We start from the raw sequence: 14,142 nt of genomic DNA on the forward strand, positions 1-14,142 counted from the left end.
TCCTGGTATATTAGCTTTAATGCATTCTCTTCACTGTCCTACAGATATTCTTCCAATGGCCTTTTTTCTTTTTAAACTGTCTGATGTATTTGAGCATTCTACGCCCACCTATTTTTCTTGCTAAAGTACACTTTGTCGGTGTCACTCGGAGTTTAAAAAGGATGATTCATTTTCATTATTTTTCGAGTCTTTCTGTACAGGGCTTTTAGTTCTGCTTGAGTGCCGTCTGCTTTTCCAGTGCCTGGAATTACCCAGGTGATAATTGCCTTGATAGTGTTTCCTCCCCCTGAGTTTGGACGTTTAACATCATCTTCATTCTCATGATATACAGTGAACCCTCGATCATCGCGAGGGTTCCGTTCCAGGACCCCACGCGATGATCGATTTTTAGCGAAGTAGCGGTGCGGAAGTAAAAACACCATCTGCGCGTGCGCAGATGGTGTTTTTGCTTCCACTGCCACCCGCCCTTCGCCCGCCCACCCCGTTGCTCGCGCCTGGGGTGCGCGCGCGTTTGGGGACTCCCTAGATCCGCTCCCCAGCTGGGGAGCGGATCTAGGGAGTCCCCAAACGCGCGCGCTTTCCCCAGCAACGCGCGCGCTTTCCCCAGCAACGCGCGCGCGGTGGAGACTCCCTAGATCCGCTCCCCAGCTGGGGAGCGGATCTAGGGAGTCCCCACCGCGCGCGCGTTGCTGGGGAAAGCGCGCGCGTTTGGGGACTCCCTAGATCCGCTCCCCAGCTGGGGAGCGGATCTAGGGAGTCCCCACCGCGCGCGCGTTGCTGTGGAAAGCGCGCGCATTGCTGGGGAAAGCGCGCGCGTTTGGGGACTCCCTAGATCCGCTCCCCAGCTGGGGAGCGGATCTAGGGAGTCCCCACCGCGCGCGCGTTGCTGGGGAAAGCGCGCGCGTTGCTGGGGAAAGCGCGCGCGTTTGGGGACTCCCTAGATCCGCTCCCCAGCTGGGGAGCGGATCTAGGGAGTCCCCACCGCGCGCGCGTTGCTGGGGAAAGCGCGCGCGTTTGGGGACTCCCTAGATCCGCTCCCCAGCTGGGGAACGGATCTAGGGAGTCCCCACCGCGCGCGCGTTGCTGGGGAAAGCGCGCGCGTTTGGGGACTCCCTAGATCCGCTCCCCAGCTGGGGAGCGGATCTAGGGAGTCCCCAAACGCGCGCGCGTTGCTGGGGAAAGCGCGCGCGTTTGGGGACTCCCTATATCCGCTCCCCAGCTGGGGAGCGGATCTAGGGAGTCCCCAAACGCGCGCGCTTTCCCCAGCTGGGGAGCGGAGCTGGGATGTCCCCAAGCGCGTGCCGCCCGCCCGCCCACGCCGTTGCTCGCGCCGCCGCTGGGGTCTTACGGGGGCAAGAGGGGGAAGACCCAGGGAAGCCTCTGCCCGGCGGGGAAACTCCACCATCTATGCATGCGTGGAAGGGCACGCATGCGCAGATGGTGGAGTTTACTTCCTGGTTGAAAACTCGCGAAATAGCCCTTTCGCGATACTTGAACACGCGAAACTCGAGGGTTCACTGTATTCATTTCTAATCCTTTTCTTAACTTCAGTGTGTTTTATGTTGTCAATGTGAAGGATGCCCAACTATTTGTAGGGATCATCTTCATCCAGATTCTTGATATTATTTCTTTCATTTTTCATGGCACATTTGTCCAGTCCAAATTCTATTTCAGTTTCTTGGCTGTATATATGGATAGTGTTGAGCAGCGATTCTATTTCAAATGTTGTTTTTCCATACAACCTCCATGTAAAAGAGGTGGATAACTTGAATCGAGTTATTCAGTATTCTTGACAAAGGAATCTGAAAAGACACACAATAGTGAGTTTCCTTGGAAGAGCTATCTCTTGATATTAATCTCTCCCACTCTATTTCCATTGTCTAGAAGCCATGTCTCCCATTGTGTCATCTATCTTTGCACACAGCTTCTGATGTTTATGTTGACTCCTGTTATTTCTAGGTAGTTGATTATCCAATCATGCGGCTCAAATGCCTTCTTGTAATCAATCCATGGTACTTTCAAATTGGTATTCCTTGTCTTCCAGTTTTTCAAAATCAACCAGCTGATTAAGAGTTGATCTTTTGTTCCCCTGCTGTTTTGGGAGTTTCCTTTCTGCTTAGGTTGAAAAAGCTTGTTTTCAACCAGATGCTGTTGGACTGCATTAACTACCACATCAGTTAGCAATCTGAAAGTTCTTGGTAAAGTAATTTGCCTATAGTTGCCTGGCTCTGCCTCTTTTGATGGATTTTTTCATTATCAACACTCTTCAATTTAATCTCCTTGCAGCATATTAATAAACTGTTTGGTAAAAGATGGATATAGACCAGTCAGATGTTTCAAGCAAAATCCACACAATTCATCTTCAACAATTCTTGATTTTCCTTGGCCCTTTCTCCATAATTTCTGCTGTTATTATAAATTCTTTCATTTCATCTTTTTTTTATTCTTATCCACCTCCTTAACCAAATTGCGTTCTTTTTACATTTCTTTTGATTATCCTTTATTGTTGTTGTTATTATTATTATTATTATTATTATTATTATTATTATTTATTAGATTTGTATGCCACCCGTCTCCGTAGACTCTTCTCCTAAAACTGTATTGTTTCTTCTAACTGATTCACTGAAATCTTTCCATTGATAGATGGGTAGAAACATTTCTAATAGGAATTGAAATTAGAGATTCTGCCTGTAATTCGCAATTTGTGATTCATATCTTGTAACCTTTTTAGCTATGGCTGATATTTGCTGTTTTATTATTTCCAGTGTTTCTTAATCTTTCTTGTTTCGGAGTGGTATTTCTTGATTAGATATTTTTTGGTCTTGTTCTTCAGTTTCTTTTTTTTTTCTAGCTTACTTGATCTTATCTTGCTAATCTTATTTTCCAGTCTGATCTTACTTTTTGATGATGCACTTTTTTTTTTCTTTTTATTCTTTGTTGATTTTGCATTTCAGGCATTCAATTTATAACCGCAGCTGTTTTGTACGTGAATTGGTTTGTTTCTAGAAGCAATCTAGTGTTTATTTTTGATATTGCAGTCAGTATTGGCATCTTTTAATCCTTGTGCTGGCTCTTCCTTTGGAACAAGCTTCAGTCCAGGCAATCTTATTTGGCTGTTTTTGTGCTATTCTAGATGCTTAACTATTCTTTGCTTTAATTCTTCTACTTCTTCAGTTAGAGGACTTTTCTCTTTCTGAGGCAGATGAGTGGGTTCCTGGTTTCTGAATGAAAATAATTGTATACTCTGCTTCCCCCAAAATAAGACATCCCCTGATAATAAGCCCAATTGAGCTTTTGAGTGCATGGCAATAAGGCCAAGCTGTTGTTTCAGGAGTTAAAAAAGTACAAGACTGGGTCTTATTTTGGGGAAAAGATGGGTACCTGTGCTGGCTTCCTCTACTGCCAATTCCTCTGGTTTTCCTCTGTAGTCTGAGTTATATCTGGCAAGGCTTTGATTTCTTTGCCCTTTGCACTTCTTTCAATTCTGCTTCTGTGAATATTTTATTTCATATTATAAATGGATCCTAATCTCTATTCTGTTATTTCTGATTCAGGATGGTTTTTTCCCCCCAGAACAGATGTATTTGTTTCAAATATCCTCTTTTTATTGGACTTGATATGTAATAACTAATCATTATTTTTTTGTTTTCAATTACTGAATATTTGCAATGGTTAAACACCTTTCCTTCTAGTATAGCTAAATGTCTATGGAGATTCACAGTCATCCAGGTCATGATTGTCCCAAAGGTGGTTTTTTTCAAGAGGCAGCTGGACTGTCTTCTGGTTTTTCTTTGAAGATGTTTCGTTTTTCATCCAAGAAGCTAAAGAAATGCAGTTGCCTCTTGGAAAAAAACCACCTTTGGGTTTCCTCCCAGTAGTTTTGGAGTTATAGTTTGGTCCTAGTTGCCAAACCAACAGGCCTGAGTTCTGTAATCCATTTTTCACCGGATATCCAGATACTCCAACAATTCTAGTGCAATTCTTGATGTGGCAACCAAGACAATATGGGTTTTTGTACTTTACATCTCAATATATTTTTATAGGAGAGGCCCTTTTTTGTCTGACTCCTGATGAAACCTGTCCAGTACGGTTCAATCTCTGGCATAGTTGTCATCTTCCTCTGAGTACACAACACCACAATCACATCAATGCCTCACCAAAAGATATTATTATGATTGGTCTCTCTGTCAACCAGAACTTTAGCTTAGATTTGATATTTGTTTATTGAGTCCTTCCCAAGGACCCGGTGCAGACAGATGTTGTTGTTTGATTGTGTCAAAGGTATGGAAGCTGGATTTAAGCTGTTTCAAGGAAAGCTACATTTTGCAATTGACTGATGGGGATTTTGTCAATGCCAGTGATACTCCTGGTGTTTTGGGATTGCACCCATGTGCTTATACCTATTGGCACAAATCTTTTACTTTTCTTTGCAGGTCTTCATAGTTTGTTTCTCTATTATTGGTACCTCCTTATAATTGCCCACTCCCATAAACTGACTAATAAAAATACAAAATAATAAAAGCTGTTTAAAATATGCAATGCTACAGGCATCCTGGACTAAAACAACAAATCACATCAGAGGCCCCACAAACGTCTCAGGCTTGAGACCAAAAGCAGGTCTTGTGTGCTCTAAGGAACACCAGAAGAGAGAGAGAATAGTCTATGCTTTTGGAGATATGATGTTTAAGGAGCCCACTTGGGGTTTAAAGGTATTCTTGAAAGAAACATAGTGCTGGAAGCAGCTCTATGCAAAACTCACAACTTCTTGGTTTTGAAAGCCTTTTTGTTTTAAATGGAAGAAGTAAGGTAGAGGAAGCATTGCAGCTTGGTACATGAGAGATCTGTGGAAATAGTGGCAATCCAAGGTGACACAAAGACCCCCCAAATAGAAAGTGTTACAGCTGGGAAATAAGTTCCATGTCAGCTAGAATTGTGGATGAAACTAATTCAGGTTTATAATAAGATTAATATTTGGGCATTGCTGTATTCCCCTCTTGTGTCTCAAAAAGATGGAGGATGAAGCAGGGGTGTTATTTTCAGGGTTTTTTATTTTATGTTTTTGTTTTTTAATTATTTATTTATTTGTCAAACATGTATAGGATAGTAGTACTTTGTAAAAACAGCATAAATAAAAAGTAATAATAAAAGAGGATAAAAGAGTTGTGCTCATCTTCCTCTTTCTGCTATTTATTTTCTTGGCAGCAAGCACAAGACTCTGGCGTTAATCAAGGATGGTCGAGTGATTGGCGGGATCTGCTTTCGGATGTTCCCAACACAAGGATTCACAGAGATTGTCTTCTGTGCTGTAACATCTAATGAGCAAGTCAAGGTAGGGTTGTTTTGAGACAGTCGTGACATTCCTTGGGGTTTAAAATAGGTTCTAAAGTAGTAGTTGAGGGTCAGCTAGTATCAGTTGGGATACTTTTAACCAATCATACAGGGAATTTTATTTATTTATTTATTGTTAGAGTTGAAAGGGACCATGCAGGTCATCAAGTTCTGAGCAGGAATCCTAGAGCACCCCAGCCAAGTGGCAGTCCAATCTCCTCTTGAAAGTGTCCAGAGTTGGGGAGTTCACAACCTCCGCAGGCAGGTTGTTCCAATGGTTGATCGCTCTGACCGTCAGGAAGTTCTTCCTTACTTCTAGGTTGAATCTCTCCTTGGTCAGCTTCCAGCCATTGTTCCTCGTCCGGCCCTCTGGTGCTCTGGAGAATAGAGTGACCCCCTCCTCTCTGTGGCAACTCCTCATATACCTGTATACAGCTATCATGTCCCCTCTGGCCTTCCTTTTCTCAAGGCTATCCATGCCCAGTTCCCGCAATCTCTCTTCGTAAGTCTTGGTTTCAAGTCCCCTATTCATTTTGGTTGCTCTTTTCTGCACCTTCTCCAGAGTTTCAATGTCTCTTTTGAATCTCATTGCTTATAATCAGTGATGTGTCCCTGGATCAGAACAGGGCAGAGAAAGCCAGCTTGAATTTTGTTTTCTAATGCCAAAAGACCAAAGTATGAAAAGATGACACTTGGTTGTTTTTAAACAGCATCCTACCTGCCCAAACTGGCTTATGGGAGGTGCTAAAATCATCATGGGCTTTTCAGTGCATTTGTTCAGCATTTGGACATTGAAACAGAGTCTCAGCATTCATTCTCAATGGATTAACTTTTTTTTTTAAGTGAGAGTGCTAGACACTCAATGCCTTCTGCCTTGGACTTCAAACTGGGTTGGAAAACTGCAATAAGGAAGAACTAGAAGAAGTAGAATGTTCAAGTTGTAAGAAGTGGGAAGCCATGGAGGATGTAATTGAGGAATGGGAGGCAACATGAGGAGGCGGCATATAAATGGAGAGCAACAGTTTAAAAATATTTAGAAGAATAAAAAACAACTAGAAGTTGGTGTAAAGTTTAAAATGCTGTGTGGGGAACAATATGAGTTTCCTTTTACAATTAATATTCAAAGCAGGGAAAGGTTACATTCAAGGGCACTTTCACACTGTCCAGAATAAGTCATATTTTCTTCAGATGGTGTTGCAATACCTCTTCTGTGTTTCTCAAAAGGATCAAATAAAACACACTGGCATGGATCCGGTACTAATTATCTTCAATTGTTCATAGAGTTAGGCTAGGCTTAGACAACATTGGCTAGTTGGTATTTGTATCTTAGGAACACAGGCATTCTCTTAAGAGCATTGGGCAAACCATACTGTCATCATGTTAAGGATAATCGACGAAACAATGTTGTCGTGTTAAGCATAAGTTGACAAAACAATGTCGTCTAGTGGGACCCGGGGGGAGAGCCTTCCTTGTGGCGGCCCCAACCCTCTGGAATCAACTCCCCCCCCCCCCGGAGATTAGGATTGCCCCCACCCTCCTTGCCTTTCGCAAACTCCTTAAAACCCACCTCTGCTGTCAGGCATGGGGAAATTTATTCCCCTGGGCCGTTTCCATTTTACGTATGGTTTGTATGAGATATATGACTGTTTTTTATATTAAGGGTTTTAAATTGTTTTAACTATTGGATTTGTACTGTTTTGTTGTTGTGAGCCGCTCCGAGTCTCCAGAGAGGGGCGGCATACAAGTTGAATTAATAATAATAATAATAATAATAACAATAATAATAATAATAATAATAATATGATGGTGATGATGATGATGATGAGCTTTGGAACACAGCATGTTACTTGAACAGGTTAGTTAGTTTTTGTTAAACCTGGAGTAGGATTTAACATGTGTTCTGTAGCAACGTTTGACACTTTTGGCAATTCCTTTTGAGAAGTTAATCATCCATGCCTCACATTTTCCATATTAAAACCTTTTGTAATTGTTGTTATTGCTAACTATCTTTATTATTGCCTCAAGTATCTATACAGGACATTATTCACCTCAGAATTAACTTACATTTGATTGCAAATCACATCACATAAATTAACTTCCTGTATGAATTTTCGGCTACCAAGGTAAAGGGATCTGAGTTTGGGCCTAGTCTTAAATATTTATTCAATTAAGACACCAATTTGCTTCATAGAGTAATTGTGACTGTGAGACCAAAAAGTGATAGTTGGAAAAATCAGCTGGATCATCTTGAGTTCTAGAAGGAAAGATAGAATATAAATGCAATGATAGGAAACTGATCGTTGTCATGAACATTTCCCCCTTTTTCTTCTTTACTTCCTTGAAGGGCTATGGGACTCATCTTATGAATCACCTGAAGGAGTACCACATCAAACACAGCATCCTCTACTTTCTCACCTATGCAGATGAATATGCCATTGGCTATTTCAAAAAGCAGGTAAGAGCACCATTGTTGCTGAATTCTATTCGGAACTGGCTTTTAGTTTAATTCTAGCGGACACATATATAAAAGATATATATATGTTCTCCTCTTAAGCCTATAGTTGCTAATATAGTTGCATTCACATGTCATGTTAAATATATTAGGTCACATTAAATGGTTTGTTTATTTATTTACTTATATTGTATATCATGTTTAGAAAGTGCTTATTTCCCTCACAGAGTGACTCTATGCCACATACAAATAAACAAGTAGTTACGCTTTATAAAATAGCTAATGTAATAGTCACAAGAAGCCATAAATATTCCATGTTTTCTTTCTTTACACCTGTCTGGATAGGGAAGGAGGTTTCTTTTCCACTTTTGCATCACGATCTCTATGCTCTTACTTCGACCTATGAGCATCTGTGAATAGGTTATATATAAACTGGGCTTTAGTTTCAGCCAGAACTACTCCCAATCTCTCATAATTTCAGAAATGCAACTTTATGGATCTGAACTCAAAGCTCATTGTTTTTTTACAAGATATAAAAATGTTTCAGCCATAAATCTGGGGGTAGCAGAATCTCTTAATTTATCTAGTTGTAGAAATATTTATTTGAGGAAATAATTTTAATTGAATTAAGTTTCTGTTTTACTTTACAAAGATGATTTATCTGTATCATATTCTAAATTGGTGTCATTCATTTCTAACAAGTTGGGCATGTGTATCAGCCTTCCCCAATTCTTCAGTTTTTCAGTTATTTTGAACTATAGTCCCTATAATCCCCAACCACTTTGGCTAGGAATTGTGGTATTAATTCTGTCATATGTCTAAGGGGCATTAAGTGGGATAAATCCAATGTGTCTTTAACTTTTTTTTTTTTAAAAAGGTTTTAACTAAATGGGTCTAAAACACAGGTCCCCTTGGGATTGTAGCCTGGGATTGAGCCATGGCCTGTTGGGAACTGGGCCACATAAGCAGTGGATAAGTAGCGAAAGCTCCATTTGTGTAAGTGGCCTCCCCACTGCTGCCACCACCACTCCCTGTCCACAGAACGAGAAAGGTTGGAGACTGTAAAATATTCAGCTCAATTCTGTAACTTAAGGGTAGCTTCCATGAATACGAGTTGGATTGGGTAGCAAGAAAGAGATGAAGCACCATTTCAGAATAGGTCAGTTATATTTCTCACTGCTGAATTACATTTAGCTTGTTCTGGAGAGTGAATAGGGTCTCTTCTCTCTGGCCTTCAGGGGTTTTCAAAAGACATCAAGGTCCCCAAGAGCCGCTACCTTGGCTACATCAAGGACTATGAAGGAGCCACCCTGATGGAATGCGAGCTAAATCCTCGGATCCCCTACACGGAGCTTTCACATATTATCAAGAAGCAGAAGGAGGTGAGGGGCTGGAGTGGAAGAAGGGGACATCTCTGACCCATTTGATTCTTGTCAAATATATGGACCATCTTTATTACTATTACTAATACACACTGAATATATATATGTCACATGTTTTTTTGCTGAATTTGAAAATTAAGGGATATATATATATATATATATCCCCCCCCTCTCTCCTCCCTAGTCTCTCTCATGAACATATGCAACTTTGACTTTGGGTGCAGAATTTACCTAAAAGATTATCTTTCTGTCTGTATAGTCCAAAATAGCCTCCTCCAGTTTTTCCTTGATTAAGCCTTTAGGGATATAATCAATCATATTCTTTTCTATACTTGTCCCTCAAATTTCTGCCTCTTCCTTTTATTTCACATGCAACACACACACACACACACTTACATCCTGATCTATGGTTGGATTTTTCAAAACTTATGTATTTTTCCTATATGGAAAACGCATTCTGCAGAGTTAAGCGACGTGTTCCAGAAAAAGACTTACTCTTTGTGGTAAGAATTTGGCTCATTGAAGGGAAGGTTTCTGTGTTCCACAGGAAGAGGTAATGTTCATAACTGCTCTCTTTGAATCTTCCTGTAAGGAAGGCCTTCCTGCCCATGACAGTCCTTTCATGTTTTTGTAGGCGTAGTTTTTCATAATTTTCAGCCAATATAGCCAGTAATCACACATGGGTGATGCTGCACAATAATCCTCTCTATTCTTCCTCTAGAGAGGATTATTGTGCAGCATCAACCATGTGTGATTACTGGCTATATTGGCTGAAAATTATGCTTCTCCCTGCTTGCTTGCTTGCTTGCTTGCTTGCCTGCCTGCCTTTTCAAGTTTCTCCTAACACCTTGACGCTGCTCGGCTTGAAGGCTGAGCTAGGAATTGGCCAGGAAGTAGATTCCTAGCAGCACATCTGCCTACTCTCTCTTAAGAGATGCTTAACCTGTTTCATTGTTCATTTTTTCAGAAGCATCCAGGGATGACAATGCAAGTCATGAGTTTCTGATTCTTCCCACAGATCATCAAGAAGTTGATAGAGAGAAAACAAGCCCAGATCCGTAAAGTCTACCCTGGCCTCACTTGTTTCAAAGAGGGAGTTCGGCATATCCCAATTGAAAGCATCCCAGGCATCCGTGAGTTGAGCAGGGCTTATACCTGGGAAAACAGGTGTGATGATGCATTCAGTGAACACTAATAAAGCTAGAAGAAGAATTGACATAGTTTTTGCTGTGCCCTTTCCCCACATTTGATCCTTCTTCTGTGTTTGCTCCTAACCTCTGAGGAAGCAGAAATTGTGTCAATATGATTTACGGCAGGGGGAAGATTAGGTCCAGATTCAGATCTGTGTGACTGATATAAGGAACAGTATTTACCCAAAACTCTTCTCTTGCTTACTTTTGTGTCCTGTATTTTCTTTGTCCCAATTAGTGCTAGAATTAAATGAACTGCCTTTTTTTAAAAAAAAAATTAGCTCTGGTGTATGTTTACAATAAGTGATATTTTTATTCTCTCTCACTCCCAGGGGAAACAGGATGGAAACCTCTGAATAAAGAAAAAGGGTGAGCCATGTGGCACTTCATGTTTTTTTCTCACACACGCATATCCCTAAAAGTTTCTGCTTGTTTTTTTAAACATGTTGGTCTGCCTTAGTGGGTTTGGTAGAGGACAATTAATATAGAAGAGGAGGGAAAGGCACTACTGAACCAACTGGGTATTGAGTTTGGAGAAAGCAGACCACAAGGAGCAGAATGAGGGGAGAGCGGAGCAGTTGGAGAGTCACAAGGAGCAGAAGGAGGAGAACATTATTTCAGTGGTTGCAGTACCCCAAACGAGGAGAAAAGGCAAATTGAGGAGCAGCTGAAGGAGTTGACGGGGCAGGTGGAGGCCATCACAAGGGAGCAGAGAAAAACAAAGAGCCCAGTGTGAGAAGAAAGCAGAGAATTGAAGAGTTGAAACTGATTCTGCTGTCCCCCCTTGGAGATGTTTCTGGAAATTAGTGTTAATTTTTATTCTTGTTGGGGGGAGAAGGGAAAAAAGTAAAAGAACTTAAAAAAAGTAAAAGGTATTATTCAAATGGATAAGAGAGGGTGGGAGGGGAATTTTTTCTCTAATTATATTAAAAAGTGGTTGCAAGTGGAGTTCAGCAGCGTGGGAACGTAATCAGTAGAAGTGCCTCATGACTGGACAAGGGTTTTTCTTGTCCTCCCCCTTCTTGGTGGGCGGAGCACGAGGGGAGGCACTTTGGGAGGGTGACTGGGGTGAGGAAGGGGAAAATAAGTAAACCAAGAGCAAAACAAGAGGGGAAAGGGGTTATTCTTGTATATTATGAGTGAGTGTACTATATTGGTTTTAAATGTGAATGGTTTGGGATCAGATTTAAAACGTTACAGGATATTGAGGATGGCTAAGCAAAACAAGGTGGATATTATGATTTTGACAGAAACACATGAAAGATGGTGAGGAAGGGATAAATGGGTTAATGATAGAAATTGGAAATGGGTATATGAATCTCAGGAATGCAAAATAGTAGAGGTACGGCGATTCTTATTCATCAGAGGGTTCTATTTGAAGAGGTTGGAGTTCAGAAAGATAGAGAAGGGAGGTGGTTGTTTGTTAAAGGGAAAGTTAATCAAAGGAAATTGACACTGGCGGCAATTAATGCCACGAATGCAAAAACAAAACAATTTATAATAAATACAAAGAGGAAGTTGGATAACTTTATGGAGGGCACAATGTTTTTGGCAAGAGATTTTAATATGCAATTAACAAATGGGATCGGAAATAGTAAGATGTTATATTTAAATAGACTTAACATGGTGGATCTCCATGTAGATATACCAAATAGAGGGACTTACTATTCAGGAAGATATCATACATTTAGTTGCATTGACTATATATTAATGAACAGGGTGGGCATTATACAAGTTTAAAAAGTAGATATAAAAATATTTGGTTGTCAGATCATGCCCCACTACTGGCAGAATTGGAAATAGGTCAGGAATGTAATCAAAGAATTTGGAGATATAATGCAGTTGTAACTTCTACTGAACAAGATAAAGATAAATTTCAGACAGAGTTATATGAATATTTTAAAATTAATGATGTGGGTGATATTAAACAATCAATTGTTTGGGATGCATGTAAGGCTTATATGAGGGGACAATGTATATGTATGGAAGTAGATATCAGAAAGAGGTGGGGTAGAGAAAGGGAAAGGAAGATAAAGGAAATAGATTTGATACAAAAGCAGCTGAGATTAACTAAGAGTAGGGATTGGAATATTCTATTGAAATTGAAAATAAAACAATTGATGGTATATGATGAGATCCAATGGAATAAGATGAGAATGACGATGTGACAAAAAATATTGAACTGGGGGACAAAATCAATGCAACAAATGGCAAGATATTTGAAGAAGAGGAAAGAAAAATCATGTATATTAGCACTGAGAGACCCTAGTGGAGAGGTTAGATATGGTAAAGAGCAGCTAGAGAAGATAATGAGAAAATATTATGAGGATTTGTATAAAGAGGAGCAGGTAAATATAGGAGTCCTTAACATTGGGAAAATAGTAAGTGAAGAAGATAAACAATAGTAAGTGAAGAAGATAAACAAATATTGAATGCAGAAATTACACAGGATGAAATTGCTAGAGTAATTAAAGGGTTAAAACAAGCCAAAGCACCAGGCCCGGATGGGTTTACGGGATAATTTTATAAAACTTATATGAATGAACTGTTGCCGCATTTGGGGAAACTGTTTAATAATATATTGTTAACTCATGATATCCCGCAGACATGGAAGACTTCAGAGATGCTTACCATCCCGAAGATTGATGGAGATTTAAGGGAGCCTAGGTCCTATCGTCCTATTAGTTTGGCAAATCAAGATTACAAAATATTTATGAAGATTTTGGCAAACAGTCTCAAAAATATTCTACCAAAAATAATTGAAGAGGATCGGTATTGATTTGTGAAGGGTAGCAAGATAAGTGAACTAATTAGAAATGTAATAAATGTGATGCACCATGCTACCGTTACTAAAAGGAAATTGGGAATTTTGAAATTAGACGTTTATAAAGCTTTTGATAAAGTTAACCATAGCTATTTATACAAACTATGTAAGGAATTAAATATGGGGGACAAATTTTGTGGAATTATAAAAGAGATTTATAATGAATAAACGTATATAAGGGTGAATGGATAAAGAACACAGAGCATTAAAATACAAAGTGGCACCAAGCAGGGATGTCCTTTATCTCCAATGTAATTTGTAACAGCAATAGAAACATTAGCTAATAAGATAAGACAAGACAATACTTGGGTAGGATATAAAATAGGGGAATTAGAAATGAAACTAAACATATTTGCAGATGATGCAATTATATTGACCCAGACCCCGATGGAGATTATTAAAGGCATAAGAAATATTTTGCAAGAGTTAAAACAGGAATCGGGATTATCGGTCAATATGGAAAAATCAAAGATTATGTGTTTAAACACCGGTCCGAGAGAGCAGATAGAAATTAGGACAGAATCAGGGTTGAAGTTAGGATTTAAAAAAAAATTAAATATTTGGGAATTTGGTTATTGAGAAACCCAGCGAAAATCGAGGAGGTGAATTATAGACAAATATGGAGGAAAATATTGAAACAGATGAGGAGCTGGGAAGAGAAAAAGATAAGGATAATGGCTAAAATAAGAGCTTTAAAAATGATGATAAATCCCAAAATGATATACCTGTTTCAGGTATTGCCAGGGGGTTTATTAGCATCCAAGTTTAGAGAGTGGGATAAAAAACTTAATTATTGGGTTGAAGAAGATAAGAGACCAAGAATAAGGAAAAAGTGGTTAATAGCGAATGAAAAAGAGGGAAATCCTTATTTGGAGTTGTATAGAGAAGCATTTCAAATTGAAAGATTAATGGAGCTGCAACTATTCAAAAATAAATGGGTGAAATTGGAAAAACAGATAAATGGCA

General features: G+C 39.8%; 1 protein-coding gene and 1 long non-coding RNA gene across 3 annotated transcripts in view; one reads left to right on the top strand and one right to left on the bottom strand.

The window, feature by feature from the left end:
* KAT2A (lysine acetyltransferase 2A) overlaps positions 1-14,142 on the top strand; it is a 41,293-nt gene that overhangs the window by 20,080 nt on the left and 7,071 nt on the right. For both annotated transcript variants that reach the window (XM_070726661.1, XM_070726660.1), the window contains exons 11-15: positions 5,203-5,329; positions 7,673-7,783; positions 9,019-9,162; positions 10,181-10,295; positions 10,685-10,721. In XM_070726661.1, coding sequence (XP_070582762.1) covers positions 5,203-5,329; positions 7,673-7,783; positions 9,019-9,162; positions 10,181-10,295; positions 10,685-10,721 — 534 coding nt within the window. The remainder of the gene's footprint in view (positions 1-5,202; positions 5,330-7,672; positions 7,784-9,018; positions 9,163-10,180; positions 10,296-10,684; positions 10,722-14,142) is intronic.
* The window catches only part of LOC139153087 (uncharacterized), a 30,315-nt gene continuing 23,710 nt past the window's right edge, over positions 7,538-14,142 (bottom strand). Inside the window, exon 4 of the long non-coding RNA XR_011556760.1 lies at positions 7,538-7,582. This is a non-coding gene — a long non-coding RNA (uncharacterized lncRNA). The remainder of the gene's footprint in view (positions 7,583-14,142) is intronic.

This window comes from Erythrolamprus reginae, chromosome Z (assembly GCF_031021105.1).
Source record: "Erythrolamprus reginae isolate rEryReg1 chromosome Z, rEryReg1.hap1, whole genome shotgun sequence".
Lineage (NCBI taxonomy): Eukaryota > Metazoa > Chordata > Lepidosauria > Squamata > Dipsadidae > Erythrolamprus > Erythrolamprus reginae.